We start from the raw sequence: 22518 nt of genomic DNA, 5'->3' as shown, positions 1-22518 counted from the left end.
CTCTAGATTCCTTTCTTTATGGAAAAGTAAATGTCACACTAAACCTGGAAAAACTGAAAATAATTGAAAAAAATAGTTCATCCTCTTTTTAACATTCCAATCTTGTAAAGAAATTAAAAAATGTTATTGAATGAATAAATAAGCATTTTAAAGTGTTTCTGTTTTGTATTTTTTTTCCTGAGGAAATGTCAAGTGGCTTTTTTCAATTCTGTGTGTTTTGTTTATTGTGAAGTGACAGATTCTTAATTTTGTAGCATGTCCTAACTTTTGTGCTGAACAAAAGTATTTAGCAGACAAGATTACAATTGATTATAGCATTGCTGTAGAAACACGTAGCTAGACGTAGTCCCTATCCTTCAATTTTGCAATCTGAATGGGTGAGATAGAGGAAAGACAAAAAGGAGCAAAAGCCTTACTAACCTCCTGTTTTTAGAGTAAGAAATGCTATTGTGAGCTGCCTAAAATTACAGAGAGTTTTCTGATAAGCAATTGAGTCCAGATTTCCCAAATCCCAATTCTATACTTTAATCACAAGGTCTTTCTTACTCTGCTTGAATCTTGTATTCATGAAGATATTTTCCACATGGATTTTTTTGTATAAATTCTGAAACACCTTGTCAAATAAAGCAAAATGAAATAAAATGTTGATATTGCTACAATTTTTGGCTTGAGTCCTTAATAAAATATTTGCTCAATGTACATTTGCAGGTGTTATCATAGAATTATAGAATCATTTTAGTTGGAAAAGACCTTTAAGATCATCATGTCCAACTATTATCCTAACGCTACCAAGCCCACCACTAAACATAAGGAAAAACTTTTTCACTGTGAGGGTGACAGGGCACTGGAACAGGCTGCCCAGAGAGGTTGTGGAATCTCTTCTCTGGAGACATTCAAAACCCGCCTGGACGTGTTCCTGTGTGACCTACTCCAGGTGGTCCTGCTCTGGCAGGGGGATTGGGTTACAAGATCTCCAGAGGTCCCTTCCAACCCCTAATATCCTGTGATTCTGTGATGTCCCTAACCACCACATCTATACGTCTTTTGAGCATCTCCAGGGCTGTTGACTCCACCACCTCCCTGGGCAGACTGTTCCAATGTCTAACCACTCCTTCAGTAAAGAAATTTTTCATAATATCCAGTCTAAATCTCCCCTGGTGTAACTTGGTTACATTACCCCTTGTCCTGTCATTAATTACTTGAGAGAAGAAAGCAACACTGGCCTCACTACAACTTTCTTTTAGGTAGCTGTGGAGAGCAATAACATCTTCTCTCAACCTCCTCTTCTCCAGACTAAACAACCCCAGTTCCCTCAGGTGGTGCTCATAAGACATGTTTTCCAGACCCCTCGCCAGCTTTGTTGTCCTTTTCTGGACCCGCTCCAGGACCTCAATGTCTTTCCTATACTGTGGTGCCCAAAACTGCACACAGGATTCGAGGTGCAGCCTCACCAGTGCCGAGTACAGGGGCACAATCACCTCCCTACTCCTGCTGGCCACACTATTGCTGATACAGGCCAGGATGCTGTTTGCCTTCTTGGCCACCTGGGCACACTGCTGGCTCTTGTTCAGCCGGCTGTCAACCAGCACCCTCAAGTCATTTTCTGACAGACAGATTTCCAGCCACATTTCCCCAAGCCTGTAGTGCTGCATGGGGTTGCTGTGACCCATGTGCAGGACCTGGCACTTGACCTTGTTAATCTTCATACAATTGTCCTCAGCCCATCGATCCAGCCTGTCCAGATCCCTCTGCAGAGCCTCTCTACTCTCAATCAGATCAACACTACCGGTTAATTTCATGTCATCTGCAAACTTGCTGAGGGTGAACTCTATCCCCTCATCCAGGTCGTTGATAAAGATATTAAACAAGACTGGTCCCAATATGAGCCCTGGGGAACACCGCTGGTGGCCAGTTGCCAACTCAATTTAACTCCACTTACCACGACTCTCTGGGCTTGGCCATCCAGCCAGTTTCTAACCCAGAAAAGAGTACATTTGTCTAAGCTGTGAGCTGCCAGCTTGTCCAATAGGATGCTGTGGGAGACGGTGTCAAATGCCTTACTGAAGTCCATGGTAAACATCCACAGCTTTCCCCTCATCCACTAGGTGGGTCACCTGATCACAGAAGGAGATCGGGTTGGTCAAACAGGACCTGCCTTTCATGAACCTATGCTGGCTGGGCCTGACTCCCTGGATGTCCTGCACTTGCCCTGTGAGCACACCAAGATGAACCGCTCCATAATCTTGCCCGGTAACGAGGTCAGGCTGATGGGCCTGTAGTTCCCCGGATCCTCCTTCCAGCCCTTCTTGTAGATGAGGGTCACATTGGCAAGCCTCCAGTCTCCCGGGACCTCTCCCGTTAATGAGGATTGCTGATAAATGATGGAGAGTGGCTTGGCAAGTTCCTCCACCAGCTCCCTCCACACTCTTGGGTGGATTTCATCCGGCCCCATAGACTTGTGAGTATCCAATTGGCATAGCAGATCATTAGCTACTACTTGCTGGATTATGAGGGAATCCTTCTGGTCTGCATCCCTGTCCTCCACCTCAGGGGGCTGATTACCTTGAGGGTAACTAGTCTGACTATTAAAGACTAACAAAGAAGGTGTTAAGTACCTCAGCCTTTTTGTGATCCTTGGTGACAATGTTCCCTCTCACATCCAATAAAGGATGGAGATTCTCCCTGGCTCTTTTTTTATTATTAATGTATTTGTAGAAACACTTCTTATTATCTCTTGCAACAGTGACCAGACTGAGTTCTAACTGGGCTTTTGCCTTCCTAGTGTTCATTCTACACAATCTAACTAAATACCTGTACTCTTCTTGAGTAGCCTGGCCCGTGTTTCGAAGGTGGTAGACTCCTCTTTCTCCTAAGCTCCAGCAAAAGCTCCCTGTTCAGGCAGTCAGGCCATTTCCCCTGCCGATTTGTCTTATGGCACATGGAGACAGCCTGCTTCTGTGCTTTTAAGGCTTCCTTCTTGAAAAATGTCCAGCCTTCCTGGACCCCTTTGCCCTTTAAGACTGTCTCCCAAGGGACTTTCTCAGCTAGTGACCTAAACAGGTCAAAGTCTGCCCTTTGGAAGTTCATGGTATTGTCTTTGCTGCCCCTCCTCCTTACTTTGCCAAAAATTGAAAACTATCATTTCGTGGTTGCTAAGCCCAAGACAGCCTCCGACCACCACATCACCCACCAATCCCTCTCTGTTAGTAAACAGGAGGCCCAGCGAAGCATCTCCCCTGCCTCACTTACCAGCTGTGTCAGGAAGTTATCTCCCACACACTCCAGGAGCCTCCTGGACTACTTCTTCTCTGCTGTGTTATGTTTCTAGCAGATGTCTGGTGAAGTCCCCCACAAGAACAAGGGTTGGTGATTTCGAGGCTTCTGCCAGCTGTTTGTAGAACACTTCATCAGCATCTTCATCCTGGTTGGGTGGTCTATAAGAGACTCCCAACAGGATGTCTGCCTTGCTGGCCCTCCTCCTCATCCTTAGCCATATACATTAGACTACTCCATCACAGTTGTTGAGTTCTACACAGTGGAAACACTCCCTAACATTTCTTTTAGAGCTTTTTGTATCTTTTAAGATACAGATGTAGTTTGAAGACCAACTCTGCTTAGCTGTGGAAAAGGTATGGGTTGAGGGAAAAGGGTTTGTGGCCAGCTTGGCAGAACTTCCTAATGTGAGGACCAAAGTGATGACACATTCAGCAGTTTTTTCTTCTCAGTTGTTTTCCTTTATATCTGTATTTATAGCTATAGCTGTGTATCTGTTTCCTGCAATACACATCTGGGAAACAGGGATGTTAAGTAAAAAACCTTTCACTGTGTGAAAGGCCAGCCCTTGAGTTCTCACCGTCCCAGGAAAACATTTCACACCTCATCTGTTCAGGAATGAAATGTAAAATGTGCCAGCATCTCAGAAGCTGATGATATGTTGTATTCAATGATTAGAAAACAAGGATGCCCCAACTGGTCTCAGGATTTGCATTTCTATTGTTCTCCTTTCCTCTGTATTTTTAATATTTGTAATTTAGTAGGGATAGAATTCAGTTCTATTCACTGATGATAGTGTCATGCACGGCTGTGGGACTCAATTTGAATGGCCTCCAAATCACAACATACAGGACTGAAATCTGAAATGCTGTGGCATATATGTCAGAAAAACAATTCCTTAGCTTTCCTGTTGTCTTTTAGTAGCACACACATTTGGATTCTTTGTCAATACATACTGCTTATTAGTTTGAGCCTGAAATATTATGTGTTAGTAACCTATTGGTTCTAAATATGCCCATGCAGTCAATGGTTACTGTCTTCTTTCTCTTCTCTTCTCTTCTCTTTTTGTTTTTCCCTATGGAAAAAGCACATTTTCTACAAAGGCTTTAGTAGCCTACATAATTATCCCCAAATGTCACAGATACAGCAGGTTATTAATTTTTTTCTAGAGTAAAAATAGTTATGATAATGGGAAAAGTTAAAACTTCTTTTATACAGGTCACAAACAAATAAAACCCCACTCCCACTTAAAAAAAAAAAACAAACAAACAAAAACACATTAAAAAACCCCAGTCTAAAACAGATAACTTTTTTCCTGGGACAGAGGCATTTCTTGTTATGCTATAAAGAAATTCTAGCTGAGAATAAGGACAACTTAATGGAAAAGAAGGACTTATTAAAAATAAAGCCTGTGTACAATCTGCTACTAGTAGAGTGCATTACACCAAGTTTGCATGCATGATTAGCGGGTTAAACTTTGATTCTACTCAATTTCTCTCTCCCCATGTTTCCTCATGAATAGATAATGTAATTGATGCTTTGCCCCCAGGCTTCAAATGCCCGACTGCCTTAGTGGAATGCCAGACATGTTTAAATTCATGTTATTGGCTCTTTTCACCTTGTGGACCTGTAAAATATGTATCAAGGCTAGAACTGACAGAAATGCAGCAGCTGACTATAAGTTAGACGTGCCAGAAAATTGCAGTATTATCCATTCTGGTGAAAGTAGCTATGAAAAGCAATCATGTTAACTAAATATGAACTAAGTAACAAGATCAGGATTTAATTAGAAAATTAAAGCAAGTAGAAACCTATTTATTGTTCTGTTGATTTCCTTAAAACATCCCAAGTATTGTTTTATTTTTAGATAATGTCTAATATAAACCACTCTTACTGTCTTGGGGAAGAAGTGATAAAATAAGTGAGGTGTGGGGAGAGAAGAAGACTTTAGTCTCCAGTCAAATTAGCTTGTGCCGGTAAATTACAGATGCCAATTTCCATTTAAGTATAAAATAATGAATCACACATTTGCTGCCTCTGTGGGTTGTCTATACAGCTATCATTCAGCCTGATGGATTTCAACTCTCATCTGAGCATGAGCCACAGTCACCTCCTCTGCTGGGAGGCTGATATTTCTGGAGTTTTAGGCAGTGCAGGAGCAGCCTGCCTGTTTTCACTTGTGGGCCACATCTAACAACACTGCAAATAGCCAGGTTACTCTGCCTGGGTCATGAGTAGGGAGGTTGACGACATGTTCTTTCTGAAATGTAATGTCCTTTAATTTGAGAAACCATACATGAAACCTAATGAAAACTATTACTATCTTTCCTGCCTCTTTGGCTTTGTCATCTGAAAACTATACCAAGGGTGATAATTGACACAATCACTGAAAGCTGTCTCGGAGGACAGAGCTAAACAGGCTCTGGACTTCAGGCATATCTGGAGATCAGGAAAAGGTGGCTGCCTGAATGAGGCAGATCATGAAGCCTCCGGCATTGCAAGAGTGCCATATTATAAGCAGCATGATCTTTTGCAAAGAATTGTGTGTGTAACAGGGTTTGTTTTGTTTTTTTTTTTTCTTCTTTTTAATCAATTCTTTGTTTAAAGCAGAGTCCATTGTGTTATTTTTCCAACTGTACAACTCTTTGCAGGTTCTAACAAATTGGGAAGTTATATTTCATTGTAACTCCTGTTTTTTCACTCTATAGCATAAAAAGGTGAGACTGCATCTATCTTTTTGTATAAAAATATCCCCACAAAACCCAAAACCATTCACAACTGAAATAGAAACAAAACTTTTTCTTATAAAAATGTCTTTTGAAATTGAGGCGATGGCAGCAGACTTCTGCTGTACCGTGCCGTGTTAAGCAGGCACACCAAATAAATTCAGCTTCAATTTCTCTGAAGGCTGTTAAGTTGTTTTACTGGCACCTGTCTGGAATTCAATGTCATGCTACAAAACACTCCTTACTAACATGACATTTGTGCAGCTGTAACCCTGGTAGTAAAAAGATATTCCTAACTGGGAATCGGAAAGCGTGGCCTTTTTCCTATTTGAACTTAATATTATTCAAGAAGACCTGCACTAGTGTCAGCTACAGTGTTGTTTGTCAGGAGGAGCCCCATGTACTGGAGTACAGATCGTTGCTACTTGAGTTAAAGACCCTGTTCCTTCTGATGACAGCAATAATGGAGTATTACCCAGAAATGAATATCAATCATCAGGTGAAAGTGCACCACACACTGCATGCTCTGCCTGTCCCACAATCTTTTTTTTACTGATTATTATTTTGATTTATCAATTCATTTTTACAGAGGTGAAGTTGCAATAATAGTCCAAAGGAATACTGAAAACGGATGTGTGTGAAGAAGACTTTCACTGGAGTAGTAGGAATATGTTTTAGTAAATACAGCCTTTGTTTGGTAAAGACTGGGAAGGAAACAGAAGGAACCAAAAAAACCATGACAGCTAGATGAAATCTAACATTTTCAAGCTTCAGTTTCTGAGAAAAACATTCGCTCACAGCTTAAATATGTCTCCCCAATTAAAATACTGAACCATCCTTTCAAAAACAGGGAACATATTCATAAATATGAAAAAGCATAATCCCAGGGGTGCAACCTATTACAGGATAAACTTTTTCCAGAATGTTTGTGATCTCTCTGATATGTACCACCTGAATAATAAAGAAGTTTTTCAAACATTTGGGTTCAGCAGAATTTTCACTGCCAATGAAATATGGTACAAAATCAAGGAAAGAATAATGGTAGTGAAATAAGATTTTTTTGAAAATCGTTTGAGAGGAAAGTAGTTCATGTTTTTTATTTAATTTTCCTTTCCTCCTTTTCTTAATGAAGCAAAGTATGTTGCATCTGAAGCTTCTGCTATAAAGTTATTGAGTTTCACACTGTGGGGATCTTTCAGAAGATGAGGAGGAGAGTTGGAAAGGAAGCGTGAATAGGAATCAAATCACTTCAGTGCAGTTCTGTGATTGCACAGTAAAATGTAATATCAGCTAGCAACTACACAACTATTTAAAGCACAAAAAATTAAACACATCTTATTACAACTGAAGGTAGGTTTGTTAGACTGCATCTGAAATAGCGCATCTGAGTTTGGGTGTCAAAATGAGAAAGACATTGATTAACTAGAGCAAGTTCAGGGAAGGCCACTGATATGGTGGGGCTAGAACACTTGCCTTATGAGGAGAGGATGGGAGAGTTGGGCTTGTTCAGCCTGGAGCAGATATGGCTCTGGGAGACATAACAGCAGCTTCCAGCACCTATGGGGGTGTCATTGAGGAGACAGACATGGGCTCTTCATAGTAGTGCAGGGTGGGAGGGCAAGAAACAGTAGTCATAAGCTGAAATAGGGGGAGTTCTGGCTGCACATATTGAAAGAAAAATCACAATAAGATTACTTAACTGCTGGCATAGGTTGCCCAGAGAGAATGTGCAGTCTCCCTTATTAGAGGTTTCAAAGATTCAGCTGGACAAAGCCCTGAGCAACCTGCTCTGAAGTTGGTTTACCCAGCTTTGAGCAGGAGGTTGGACTAGAGATGTCCTTCCAGCCACAAGTTTTCAGTTGATTCTGCGGTTCTGTGAAAGAAAATCAGCCTGAACGTTCTGCTGTGAATGTTTGTGAGTGGCATGTACACAGACAATTGAACTGTGTAGCTGAGGCACAAGATTAAAATATCTTAAAATATACAAATTTTATTTCAGAATGAGAGATGCAGACACATTTTGGCATTGTCACTTGTAATTCTTTCAATCTCCCTTAATGAGAATAGAGTGCATCACAACTGCTGTATTTGTCCAGAATATTTACAACTACAAAATCAGTTATACTTTCAAATTCAAGAGGAATCTTTGAATTTGACACTCTTCTATTCTGTATGATCAATAAACTACTTGCAAATTATTCAGCTGAAGAAACATCAAAACAGAATCAAAAGTGTCTAAGCCTCCTAGATAAGAAAGGAGAATGAAGAATGATCTGAAAGTGTCCTGAGATGCAATTCTCTTCTAAGGCTTTGTTCAAACCCTATCTCTGTCTCTTTCTGCCTCTTAAAACATATCTCTCTAGGTGCCTAGGGATTTTTCTCAGATTCCCAGTCCTTCTTTATATCCCTTCATTCTGCCCAAGTTACTGTCAATGATTCCAGACTTTCTGAGGCCACTGCAGTTTTCAAGAGACCCGAATAGGATATAAATGTTTCTCCTGGGCTCCCACAGTACCATCCCAGTCAGAAATATAATGAAATTTCTTTAAATGTAATAACAGTTCATAGTAGAGTGTGCATGACAAAGAAACACTTAGAGCATAAGGTATTTCAAAGCAAGTAACTTCCATGCTTTCCCTATCTTGCTGAAAGAAATTCTGTGCACCTTCAAGGAGAGAAGTTATGAAGAATAAGGGGGGAGAGGCTGATTGAGAGCAGTTGTTTGAAGAGACTGAGAAGCAGCCTGCAATCAAAGAACAGTGCAAGCCTGCCAGAGGGCAGGCAGCAATGGCTTAAGTGTAAGATTAAGAGTACAGGAGCCTGGATGGAGTAAGACAGCAGGGAATGGTTTTGTTTGAAATTTCTGTAAATTAAACAATATTCCTCTAATGAAAACAAATCAGCTCCTCATTACAAAGAATATCATGCTGAAACAGTGATGACTGAACACACAGTTGTGTGCCAGGGAGAAGAGAATAGTTCTGTTATTATATTAAAATAGTTCTTGTTTCTGGTATACATATCACCTTACCTGCTTCATTGGTTCTGATCACTCGTGATGGTGCACTTGGATCTCCGGTCCCAATTTTGTTAGTTGCCACAACTCTGAACTCATACTCCACCCAAGGGTTCAGCTCGACAGCCATAGCAGACTCCATGTCTCCACTTATTGCGTCTGGAACTGCAGACAGTAAAGAAATGTGTAGGTCACTCAGAAATCTGAAGCTCATATGCAGTATCTCAATGGCAAGTGGACTTTGTGATAAAATACGGCCATCAGAAATGATAGACATCAAGGATCTAATATGTCAGAAATCACAGCTAAGTTTTTGGCACTGTAGTACTCCTGAAAAGACACAGATTGAAGGACATCGGGGAGAGCTTTCTGCTTATTCACAGATGCATCATGGCAGGTGTCTTTGTGTTGTCCTTTCAGAGCTGTTGCTAAGTAACGTGAAAGGAATAAAAAAGGAAAAAAAAATCAGTACTTTTAATTTATCATTGTTCTTTTAAGAGTATCTGTTCCTGCAGTTGCCAGTGGTTATTATTGTGATGAGCAGGAGTTTTGAACAGTCTACTTGTGCTGTTTCAAAGTTTTTCTCACCTGTTTTTACGGTCTGCCAGCCAAGAGAAAATGGACTGCGTGCTTGCAGGTTGTAGAGGGAGATAGGGCTGTGATTGTCTGCCCCAGGACTCCAGGAGAGTGTTGCTGTGGTGTCTGTAATTTCCTCCACTATTACAACCCCTGGGGGACCAGGAGGACCTAGAAATAAAGTGGAATAATCAAACAGACCACACCATCATTGCAGATGAGGAGCAATAATAGAGGAGATGCATTCTGCAGGGACCCGGTGGAGTCCAATATCCATGAAATACAAGGGTTAAAACTCACACTACTACATCATGGAGATACCTCATTTCCATGATTTCTGCTGGCAAATTGTGATTGTTTCTACTCTTTAAATGCTGTGTAGGTAAGTGTCAATTAACTTGTAAGAGTGACAGCAGAAGAACTAAAAATAGAAACAGGTTAAAAAAAAATCCTCCATTATAACTGTTTTGAACCTAAAATTAAAGGAAAAAAAGAGCAACTTTAAGAAGATCCAAGCTAGACTGACCAGTCGCAATCACATCTTCTCTTTGTGTAAGACTTGTCAGCAGGAAAGACAAATAGTAATCAAAATGGAACATAAGTGGATGTGCTTCTTGAAGAACAATATTACTAATAACTGAATCAAGAATACAGCATTCACCCTTTTTCTCAAATTCACTCATTCAGGGAAACCGCCTGGATTACTATCCTGATGGAAGTCCACTAACTGTTTGATCGAAAGCTATTAAAACCAAAACAAAATTCAAGTCCAAATATATTGAAGGCTGGTAATTACTACAGTTCCATTAAAAACAAATAAAAAAACCACAACAACTTCTTACTTGAGAAATGATAGGATTATTTATTCCACTTAGTTGCACCAAATAAGAATAAGTTAATCACCATTTGCGTAGGCTGTATGACTGATCCAATAAACGAGACCTCTGGTAGCAAACATGACTTTGCAAAGAAAAATGTGGCTGTAATTTCCCACTCCCACCTCTGATTTTCTTCTTTAATTCTTCCTGATATTGATATTACTGGTGTTTGAAAACATACTCCATTTGAACTTGCCAAACTAAATTGGAGGCAAGGTTCTCCTCATTCAGGATCCTCTTCCACAGTTGTTGTAGTCAGATGTTTAGGGGAAAATGTGCATCTCCATCATGGGTAAATGCGGAAGAAACTTTTCTCTTGTGGTTTATTACACTTAAAATCTTATATAAGTCCTGAAGGACAAGACACAATACTTCTGTAAAATGTTAATATTATTAATAGCTATAATTGTTTATGAAAAATAGGGGTTTTCTTAACATCCAAGACTTCTGATTCTTTCCCATCCTCCTGTTGCTGAAGGCTGAAGTTTCTCTTCTGCCTCTACGCAGACGGAGGAGTGTGAAATCAGAAATGCACTACTAGACACTTTCTCCCAAAGTGGAACTGCAGGAAGGGTGATGATGGAAACAACGTTATTAATAGAAAGCAATTGTTGCTACACTTTTGCGGGTGCCCAATGCTGTTTGCATGTATCATGAGCTGTAGTGGGGCAGGTCCTTTGAATACCTCCACTCCCATGAGCTATATGAGTGGTGGTTGTCCCACTTGCTGAACTGTCAGAGCTCAGCACCTGCAGATCAGAATGGCAAACACTTGGGTCTGGTACCTCCATTTGAAGAGGCAGTTGCAGACAGGATTTCTGCAGTACTGAGCTCAGCGTTATTATATTTTAGTGCTATTTCATGCAATCAAATCTTTTACTGGCTAGAATCCTTAGTCCATGAGTAGAAAAAAATTATCTGAATATCAAAGGCTAAAAAACCCCATTATCTGAAATATTTTTAGTTGCTGTAATTTTTTTCATTTGCAGCTGCAAACAGCTTTATATTTCCTCTGATACGCCTTCAACAAAAGCATGTTTACATGAACTGTGAGAACAGTATGATCACAGTTTTGTAACAGTTGGGCTCAACAGCTTCAAAGTGAAACAGACATTGAATCCTTTAAATGAGAAAGCGATTTATGTTATTCACTTGCCTCTGTTTGCTTGGTAATCCTCTACAAGCAACTAATTGACATTAAAATGCTGGAAATATATGGCATTTAGAAATAACAACAACAAAAAATGACAAGTGAATGAAAGGGATTCAATTCCTTCAGTTCCAGGAATAGAAGAAATTTAGCAAAGTTTAGTAGTATGGATGCATGATGGAAGAAGATTGCCTCCACAACACACTGCAGTCCTCTTCACAGGAGCACAAGATACAGCTCTGTGCTATAGGAAGAAGAAGGTTTTCTGCTTTCATGGGTAATGAGCAGCTTCAGTGCTGGGAATCTCTGCTCTTGCCTTGTTCAGCCTGCTCTGCAGGTTTGATTTTGCCGCTGTCAGTGCCCTTCATTGAGTCACAAACAGCGCTGGAATAAGATGGTGTGACACCTTAGATACCTTGTGATTCTTGGCCTTCTGGTGTCCCAACTTCATTTTCAGTTGAAAGGTCTTGCTTTTCTTCTTGGGAGAAAACATAGCAGAAAGCTGTATCCTGTACACTCCTGCCTTCCTGCAAAGTGTTTGCTGTTCTTTGATGAGAAGCACCAGGTCAGGCCTTTGTCTCAGAATAGCAAGTCCTGGGGCTGATTTAATAAAATAGGGTGATCTTCAATCTCCATCATCTATTGTTTCAGGCTATCTGTTTATGTAGGAAAATACTAGTGAAATTTTTATTTCTAGCCACGAGGGAAAGTTTAAAGGAAAGCTGGGATCTTGATACAATCATATGCTTTTACTGGGTTGGAGCCCTAGGCCCAAAATTATATCATGGTCCCAAGCACAAACAAAATTGAAGGGAAATATTTTAGTACTTTTCCTCTATGACAATATTTCTCCCATGCACACCGAATGTTTCTAGCCACTGTATTATAGGCAACAGAACAAGTGTCTTGCTTATATTAAAGGATGTAAAATATATTTATGCAGACATCTGCTAAATTCTCAATATATTTTGTTGTCAGATTTCTCTCATGTTTTTTAAACCTTTTAAATGCATTCCTAGGCATGACAATGTGTCATTATGCTTTCTGAGATGTGTGCTCTTACACAGTCTGCAGGATGACTGCTAGAAAGCATTTCCATTTCCAACAGCAGGCATTCTTGAAAGTGGATTAATAAAGGACAAAAGCCTCAGTGATGACAAATGTATGACAGTTACCCAGGACCTGAGTGCTATGCAGATGTCACTCATTTTTGTAGAAAACTCATTAAATTTTATGCTTGGATGTAATCATTCATGGTGTCAGCTGCATGGCTAATGCAGAGAAGCTTTTCTCCCAAGGGCTGTGTTGTTGTTAAGGATCTCTAAAACAATTTTTTAGTTGAGAATAGCCAATTGAGGAAAAAATGCATGGTCTGCTCAAATGCTTTTCTGGAAACTACACAGAAAATGACTGGTCATAAATGCACTACAATGCAGTCGACCTTCATAAAGAAGACATTTGGGGCTGTGGTAGGCTTTTATGTGGCTCTAGGAGCACCAGAAACCCAGCATCAAGGATATTAGTCAGTTATCTTCTTTCAGAGCAATTTCATAGACTGATACTTCATTTCAGGACATATGTGACTGCATTTTGGCAAACTCGGTTTATGTGTCTTTTTATTGTTGGAATGATCATCCTGAGAAGTCTTTTAGATTATTTGCCATGGTACAATGTTAATATAAGACTTCTTGAAGACTATTGCCAATAATAGCTGTAGTTATTCAGTGAGGCAGTGCCCTTTGTGAATCCCAGAATGTGCACTGATTTACTCCACTGCTGCCTGACCAGGGTAATTCTTACTTTTGACAAACAACTAAGAAGCCTGATACATAACAGTTCGCAAACACAGATTTCTTGACCTGAAGATTTTGCTTTCTGAATGACAAGGTGTACTGGCTTGTCATCAAGATGTGAGGTCAAGAAAAAGAGGAAAAGAAAGAGGCAGTAACTACGGAATAATGGAAAAGGTGCTTGATAAAACAGGAGCTTGACTGTTGTAGCATAAATCCATTTTGCTGTGCCCAGCTACAGCAGATGATGTGTTTGCACATGGTGAGGAACAAGAGGGTGGAGAGAAGGTTTGGTGTACAGTAAATGTGATAGGCATAGTGGCTTTAGTGGATACATCTGTATCCCCAGTCCCTCCATGTGTGGTGTACCTGAGTGGTTTCTGTAAGGTAGCTACATAAAGGGCCCTGGGCAGTTGGAGATTTTATACTCCAACCAGCAGCAGGATAGACAGGGAGATTAGATTCAGGGTTGGAAGGTAAGAAAGAGAAGACATTGATGTTCCAGCCTGAACAGTCTTAACTCACTCCAGGTATGAGGGTCAGGAGAAATCCCTGCTGTCCTGCCTGAGAAGGCCTTTGGTGGTACGTATGACGTGTTGTGCTCCTTTGCCCCGATGACTTCTCTGCCCTGTACAAACCCAAAACCAGGGGCTTTGGACAAGGCAATCTTGAGAGCTGCTGAGTGTTGTGAGGTCAGATGCCAGACTGAAGTCCAGAACCTCTGAGCTGGATCTTTGTGTAGTGGCAGTTGTGACTTGATACAAAATGTATGGACAGTGCAGGGAACATGAACTGAAATTTCACCTTAGGAGAAAAAGCACCAGTAGCCTGTGAATTGCATTGTGAAAGACATAATTAGCAGGTCCCAAATAGAGTAAAAGACTGAATTTTAGACTTGCCTCTTTCATTGGCATGTCCTGCTGACTACCTTTAACACTGTGGGGCACCACGTGCCAGTTGTCTCAATTCTGGACCGTGCTGCCTCCTTCACTCTGCAATCACCAGCAGGCACCAGCACTCGCAGAACTCTATGGAGACCCATGCCACTTTCAGGCACTGAGATTGTGAACATCACTACATGTGATTTCTATTTTTTTCTTGTTTCTAGGAACTTTTTTTGACTGAAGTTAGAAGTTAGGTTGATGTTTGTAAAAAAGTTTCTTAGAAGAAAGGATCTTTTTTAAATTCTTAAAAAAAAGGTATTATAACAAAGGCCCTGTTACAAGATCAGATTGCTGGAAATGTTTTGGTCTGGAGTCTGTGGGTTAAAGGGCTGATACTCCATCTACAGTACTATACAATCTTCCAATATTGTAAATGTTTCAGCTGCACTGATATACTGAAAAGGGCCAAAGCACAGATCTGAACTCTAGTATTGATCCTATATGTTGTTATGTTGTCATCCAGTCCCTATGATAATTTCAACTCTGTGCAATTATGACTTTCTCAGCCAACACCTTGGCATGACTAATGGATTACCATGGGCTGGGGCAGATCCCAACAGGCAGTTTGTTGTGCTCATCCTGTTTTGAGAGGGGAGGGGGACCAGGAATGTAGCTGTGTGAATGGGAGCTCTGCTGTACCCATTGGCCTCAGGGAGCAGTTTACAATTATGGACATATTCTATGAGTCCAATTAATGGGGTCTGCGCTTAGGGCATCTTCCTGGCCTTTGCTATAGTTCAAATGTAATTTCAAGGACCAGCAAGAATCTGCTGACCTTGTTTACGTTCCATTTAATAATGTTGTGTTTGATGGCCTTTAAACCCAAGTACTTGTCTTTAAATTTTATTGGCAATATCACAACTCAAAGGAGCAATGTGGTCAACCTAACCAGCAGTTCCTGTGTTGTATTTGCTCCAGGTCAGTGGAGTTCAGAGGAAACATTACTTCTCTGAAAATATATCATGAGAGTGGATTTCTTGCTTAGATTGGTAGTTTTGCCAGTCTACAAGATGAATAGCTTTAACCTCTTTTTTATTTTTAGACCACAAAATGTGTACTCTTAAACCACAGTTTGTAGTCACAAAGGCTTTCATCCCTTCACACTGAAGGATTGCTCTCTGCTCCATTTCAAGATCTTACAGCTTCCAGGTAGCTGTTTGCTCTTAAAGCTCGTTTTTCTTACAGTAGGCCTGCACAGTGTGCATGGTTAGCTTTCAGTGCATAGTCTTAAAATAAGTGTTATACATTATAGAAGAAAGTTGATTTTCATCTTATTATTAGAAATTTTCCTGCATGAATGTTGTGCTAATATTTGTATAGTTCAAAGGATTTTAATTAGCTTTGTGTATGTTAAGAAGTTTCCAAGGTTGTAAAGCATTGACACGGAGAATTAGGACAACTGGACACTATTTTTTTCTTCCTCTAGAAAAGTGCAATATCTATTGACATTTATAACAATAGAAAACACATTTTGAGTAGTAAAAGTCAAAAGGATAATAAAAGCAAACAGCAGTGAATAAACTGTTACTAAAATACCCAGAAAATATTTGGCATCTAAATCTACTAAAATCCTTAAGTGTAGAACAGTGAGATAGTACTGAAAATAAAGTTAACCATATTAATGCATAGATAACACATGTCTATTTGTAACAAAACTGAGATCAATAAATTATTTATCTTTGAGTGTCTCCTAAAACATATTTTATAATATATATGCAATATAAAAATATTTTATATAAATGTATAAAATATTAAAGTACTAGATGTGCCAAAACAATTTTTTATGTGATCATTGATGAATACAAGGAAACATGCAGAAGTAATTTCTATGCATTTTGCTTATTTGACCTCTTTTTGTTACAGAAAATGGCACTTTTTGTTAGTTAGCATCTCAAATTAAAAAAATGAGCAAACTTGCCTGGCTACTGCATTACTGTAGTTCCCGTGCAAACAGCAAATAGTCTTTTTCTTTGCTAAGTGCTCCCAGACTTAGTTACCTTGTACTGTCAACCTTTGCTACAGTTTACAGTTTACAGTGTTTACATTGCAGAAAGTCAAATATTGAATAAGTGATTTTGGGACTAGTACGGTTTGCTCCTTTGCAAAGCCAGAGACCAGGCTGCACTGTATCTAGAACAAGTGAAGCAATCTGAAAGAAAGTTTGGTAATTTGGAGATGAGCTGGCTGCTTCATAGGCTGTTATAAGGCAGCGTATAATGCAACATCCAGCATCAGTCTGAGCAGTTTACAATCAATGCTACCTACTCTCATGAGTATCATGTATTGTAAACCAGCTTTACAAGAGTAATTTACAAACAGGACTTAAGTGATGGAATTTATTTGACAACTTAAAGTTACTGAACCCAGTTATATAGTATGATAAAAAGCTTTCATTTATTAAATAAATATTAAAATACTGGAGACTTGGTACCATTGATTAGGCACCAAAGCTTTCACAGGTGTGAAAAAATCCTTTAACTTCACAACCTCCTATTCCTAACTCAGTCAAGATGATCCTAAAATGAAATGTCATACAAGGAAGTGATAACCATGAAAAATAACCTACATTGATGTTTGTGGTGTCACTATCATTACTAACAATATAGAGGTTTATATAGGAAAAATCACTCAATTCTAAATGTTTGAAGCACTGTCCTCATCTACATCAGATAATAGTATGACGGTAAATTTTGCAGTGATCCTCTAATCTGCAAAAAACTTCCTGGTGTTCTTGGAAACCATTGTTCCACCTCAGTACAGGTGAAAGGGATCTCTACTCTTAACAGGCTATACAGAGCCTCACGCTGATCTTTGTGAAAGCATGGTAGACTCCCGTGTGACATTCTCAACTCCCACTATTTTTCTTTGCTGAACTGTACAGGTGATTTTATAAGCCAGCCCTCCAAACTTGCAGAAGAAAGACCAAGGAATATTCAATAACTGGATTTGGTAGATTTTTTACTCAAGCTTTTCCTTATTGCAGCCTAGGTCAAAGCAGCTCTTCAAATGACTGCATTAGAAACTGTGTTTCGAGAGCATAGGGATACTTTTTGTTAAAAGTAAATGCAAGAAGTAGCATTCCGCTCTTAGCTATGAGTTCTGCTGGTGTTCTTCAAACATTCCTGTCTATGAGTAACAGATTTTGTACTGATGAATTAAATATAGACAATGTGAAAAACACTGTTGACCTTTTTTTAATGTAGTTGATTGGAATGAAGGTCATAAAGGTTAGCCCCTTCGTGGTGTCAACGTTTTTTTTTTATGACAGAAGTATTTGGTGTTTTAAATGTCTCTACAGTGAAACATGGTGGAAGCACAGGATCATGAAGACATGCTTACTGATGAAAATATGAGTGCACAGATTGCTTAAAATTTCTACAGCATAATGGGGAAATAAGAACATAACAAGCCCTTTTTGGAAGACAGGCTTCAAAAACCAAATTAACTTACCAAGCAGGCATTGTCTTGAGGAAATCTGACACATTGCTGGCTACAAGATCACCTGAGACATCTGTGAGATGCAATTCTTCAGGCTGGTACTTGGGTGTTTAGTAACCATGTTTGTGATCATATAATTAGTGTCAGAACATGACATGCATGTTTATCCTGTATTAGAGCCTTCTGCTTTGGTGATCACTTTGTGAGAAATCAGTATAGGGACAGCTCAACTACTGGTGTGCCAATGATAGATGGAAAACTAGCCAAGCTGAAACATTCTGCTATTCTGCTTCTCTGCTATTTAATATTCACTGAAAGTTGAAGATCTTGTTGGATAAATAAAGGTTGGTAGCCAGACAAAACACTTGACATGGGAAAACTATTCTTGGACTAATGTCAAGAATGGGATTTACATTCATAAAAATCGTAAATCACTTCTGCTTCTTAAATGGCTAATGACTTCATGTACTGGGGAAAACATTTGTTGACTGTGTCATGAATACCTATATTCTCCTTTAAACATCCTTTTTTTTTTTTGCATGACAAACAGCTATTCTGCACATATTTCCCTCGGGTGAGCAAACAACAGAAGGCATAAATAAAGTGAAATCAGGCAATGGCTTGGGTGTCAGGAATGTAAATCCATACCTGTGATTTTTGTTATATTCATTCACTCCACTAAAACTATTTGACCATTAGTCATACATAATTCCTGTTATGGGATTTCTCAGAAGAAGCACATTTATGCGAGTCTGGTGACAGAACTGTTACTGCCTTATGTGAAAGGCTGTTTTCTCTTCTGGATGTCCTTGAGCTGTATCAGCTTGCCCTATATGCCTTCTGCTTCTGCTACAGGCTCTGATGACTGTCTCCCAGAAAATCTTGCAGTGTCATTTAAGGCTTTACAGCTATCTGCCTCATTGCCCTGCTGAAGAGCAAATCCAGTACAGGGGGCACATGCCTGTTATTTAGCTTCTTCCTTTCCCAATACACCCTTCAATGTATTGGCTTAAGCTGTTGACAATGGTTCCCGTGAGGACTGTGTTCCTTTCCTGAGCAGTAGCCAACTCAATGAAAGAAACAAATATTTGGGTTACTGGAGATAGATACCATAAATTGTGCCCTACACAGTCAGGGTCTCATTTGTTTTTCTGCTGACTTCTGTGCTTCTGGCTACTCTGCCTTAGAAAGGGAGTTGAACACATCTTGATCCCACCTAATCTACTGCCTGCAGGTATAGCATGCTTTTGAGGAGAGACAAGTGTGATTTTGAGGCTCAATCTGAGACAGCTAAACCCAAGATATTTTACCTTGTAGATAAGCATTGAAGTTACTGAGCTAAGCTATGAGTTGTTGGCATCACCTCTTCTGCCTTAAATCAATCCTGGCCATTGAGCTGAATTCTGTCTCTCATCCTCCCCATATTCAGAGAGTAAAGGACTTCTCTGGGGACTTCCACAGAGTCAAAAATACTGTCTAGAGGGGCTGGTGGATCTCAGATGGATGAATAAAAGATCATGACTTATTTTTTTAGGTACCTAAGAATAAGAACAACTTGTGATGATGAATTGCAGAGAATTTTGTAGAACCATATTTTGGAAAGGAAATGCTTTTGCAAGTTAGGTAGTAGCCTACTTGAATATAAACAGATGATGTCAGTTATGTCAGGACAGCAGACCTCTGAAGGTCACTGTTGACTAGCATGAGACTACTGAAATACTTCTCATTCACAACCCATTCCAAGATTAAAATGCAAGACACTTAAGCTGGAAAGCTAATGTACTGCCTGACAGGTCCAGCTGCCAGCAGAACAACTCTTCTTGATGAATTCCGTATTATTGGTCGTGTTAGAAAAAATATAGAAACAGAAAGGGAAAAATAAATAACTTGGGCTGAAAAAACAACATTTAAGGAGCAGAGAAATTACTAGGGACTACTAAAACTAAAGAGTGGTTTCTTATTTTAATATACATTATTTAATCACGTTTTCAAAGTACTTAGGAAAGTATTTAGGTTTTGCTTTGAGTGGTATGTGCTGATGGGACTCGAATCTTGATTTTGTTCAAACATGATCCAGAATATCTTTTCATATATAGTTTTGAAGTGTTCCTGAAAGAGATGCACTAGATAAAAATCATTATGGAAATAACATTAGACATGTATTTCACTACAACTTACCTAAAATCAAGAACTGTGAGGTAGTGAATTTGAAAATGGTTTTAAAAAATCTATAAGCCATTTTAGAAAGTTGCAGAATAGAAAGTTGCTGCTGTCTTAATTTCTTGTGTTCTTCACACACACACACACATACATACATATGTAGCATATTCAGAAATATTTTTGCACCATTAATTAACTTTTTGTAAGCAATAAGACTCAAAAAAGAGATTTACTTGGTACTATTCATTCTCTGTTCTTCATTGATGTCTGGTGACATTTTTGGAATTTAACTTCTACTGTATAATGCAAAGCAAAGAAGAACAGGGGCAAAAATAGCGACACAGTTAGTTCCTTGGCATATATTCAAGGGATCTTCCAGTAGAGCAACTAGCAAGAATGGCTTCCAAAAAAGATAAATATGGTTTAAGGATACTCCATGCTTTCTCCACAATAAATGATACAGAGACATTGCAATTGCTTGAAAATGCAGTGGTGAATGTCTGTCTGTTGAAAATCAGCATGTTAGTTATGAGTAATAGGAGTCTGCAAAAAGTTTGTTTCTCTCTCCTCTGTCTGAAGAGGCTGCAGCAAGATATAGTTGCCTTCCCAGCCACTTGTAGTAAAGCTCTAGAAAACTGTCCTTTGACTTAAAAATAATGCACCAGCTCAATACATAATTCAGTATAAATTTAACCAGTTTTCTAATAACAATGATTCTGATATTCATGAATATCTAAAGGAGGGAAAATTAGATTAATTTAATTTATTCTGTATGTCCAATGTATTTCCTGTAGAAATGGTGTAAGCAGAATTTTTGAGTAAAAATTACAATTATGTATTAAAAATACCAGGCGAATCTTACAATGTAACTAATATTTGAAATGCTGTTTTATGCTGGTATGACATTATCAGCATTCAAGACTAGCATTTTCTGCAAAGGCAAAAGGAGAGAGTAAGGTCAGAACAAGGATGTGCTGTAACTTCACTTATATCGGCACTTCTAAGAGTTCATAACAAAGCTTCTGTTATCTCAGTTTGGCCATGGGCTGCAACATTTAAAATACAAAGGTGTTTTGTAATATGCATAAAATGAAATTATTTTACCTAGAAACTATACTGGAAATAAAGAATAATATAGCTTTGGATTTCAGACTTTACTGGATAGTGCCAATGGGTTTTCTTCATAGATGATGACTTCCTCTGTCAGGTGGAATTCTTCAGAGTTTACTGAAATATTTATTGAAACATCTGTTGCTGCTGGTCTCTCCTCCTAAGCGATGTCTGGTACCTCCAAAAGCTAAACCTAAAGAAGTTTGAAAAGTGCTACAATTTGGTATCATCAGACAGTGTCGAATTGCAGACCACTGAGCTCACTCCATAAACTGAGATAGGGGAAGAAAAAAGAATTAGAGATACTGAAATTAAGGTGAAATGCCTGTAACAAAATAAGGAGAGACAGATTAGATTTACCTAAATATTTTAGATATTTGAAATGCTGAAGTCTGTGAAGAGTAATCATTATCAACTTTGCACTGAATGTGCCTTAAACATTTTCTGCAATACAAAACAAAAACAACCTACATTTTTTGGTGAAAGTAATACTGACACTGTAGGATCTTATTGCCCTCATTTGCAAAAGTTTTACAGATATCTCAAGGAAATTAACTACTTCAGTAAACAAATCATATCCTATAATTTCTTGAAAACTGAGTTTTACAGCAGGACAAAAGCAGTCATACAATATAAAGCATTTTGTGAAAGAAATGCAAACATTTCTTACCGTATCCTATAATTATCCAATCATAGAAACAAGAAAAGGAGAACATTCTAAGCAAAGTATATTTGAATTTAAATTCCATTAAAAAGCAGTCATAGTTTTCATTTCATCAGCAAGGTGGCATGGTAATGAGACACCCACATACATACATTCCGATACTGCTTACAACGCCCTTTTCTTTTAATCTCAAAACTCTTCCTCAGAGGCTCTCGTTTATGTAACCAATATTCTTAAAAAAATAATTTTGTAACCAGCCGGCAGTGTCCTACATAATAGCAAGCTAGGAGGTTTTTGTCACTAATAAGTTCAATGGCATTAAAGTTGAGATTGCCTTGCCTCTCCATAGAGCCTCCAGCTCCTGTCTGAGAGAGGTAAAGGTAGCACATAAGGTCTTGTGTAACTCACAAGGATGAATCGGATTTCATAAGGCAGCTAAAATGGCATTACATGTCTGTGTTGAGACACCTGAATACCACCATCTCAATAGTGCCATAGCTCATAGAAATCTGATGGTCCTCAAAGTGACTTTGTGGAAATATTTAATAGATACTTTTATCAAAATATGAAGAGCCCTGCAGTCAGCCAGAAAGATTCTTTATCATTTAAAGCATATATTTGTCCTAAAAGTGACAGATATGGGCTTATGAAACCTAAAGATGTGGTGAAATGTGGTAAAATAAGTATTTTGGAAAGATTTAATCTCTAAATAGTTTTGATTTTTTTATTCTTGAGTTTTTCAGATGTTACAAAATATCTACCTTGATTTATTCTTTACAGAATGTATAATACA

General features: G+C 38.9%; 1 protein-coding gene across 1 annotated transcript in view; it reads right to left on the bottom strand.

Moving 5' to 3' along the window:
• CNTN5 (contactin 5) overlaps positions 1-22518 on the bottom strand; it is a 264199-nt gene that overhangs the window by 34177 nt on the left and 207504 nt on the right. Inside the window, exons 14-15 of the mRNA XM_086481748.1 lie at positions 9604-9762; positions 9031-9180 (exon numbers count right to left, since the gene is read on the bottom strand). Of these exons, the coding sequence (XP_086337874.1) occupies positions 9031-9180; positions 9604-9762 (309 nt within the window). The remainder of the gene's footprint in view (positions 1-9030; positions 9181-9603; positions 9763-22518) is intronic.

This window comes from Leptosomus discolor, chromosome 1, assembly GCF_034619465.1.
Source record: "Leptosomus discolor isolate bLepDis1 chromosome 1, bLepDis1.hap2, whole genome shotgun sequence".
Classification (NCBI taxonomy): domain Eukaryota; kingdom Metazoa; phylum Chordata; class Aves; order Leptosomiformes; family Leptosomidae; genus Leptosomus; species Leptosomus discolor.
Note: the sequence above shows the minus strand (reverse complement) of the source record. Positions and strands in the feature narration are given on the sequence as shown.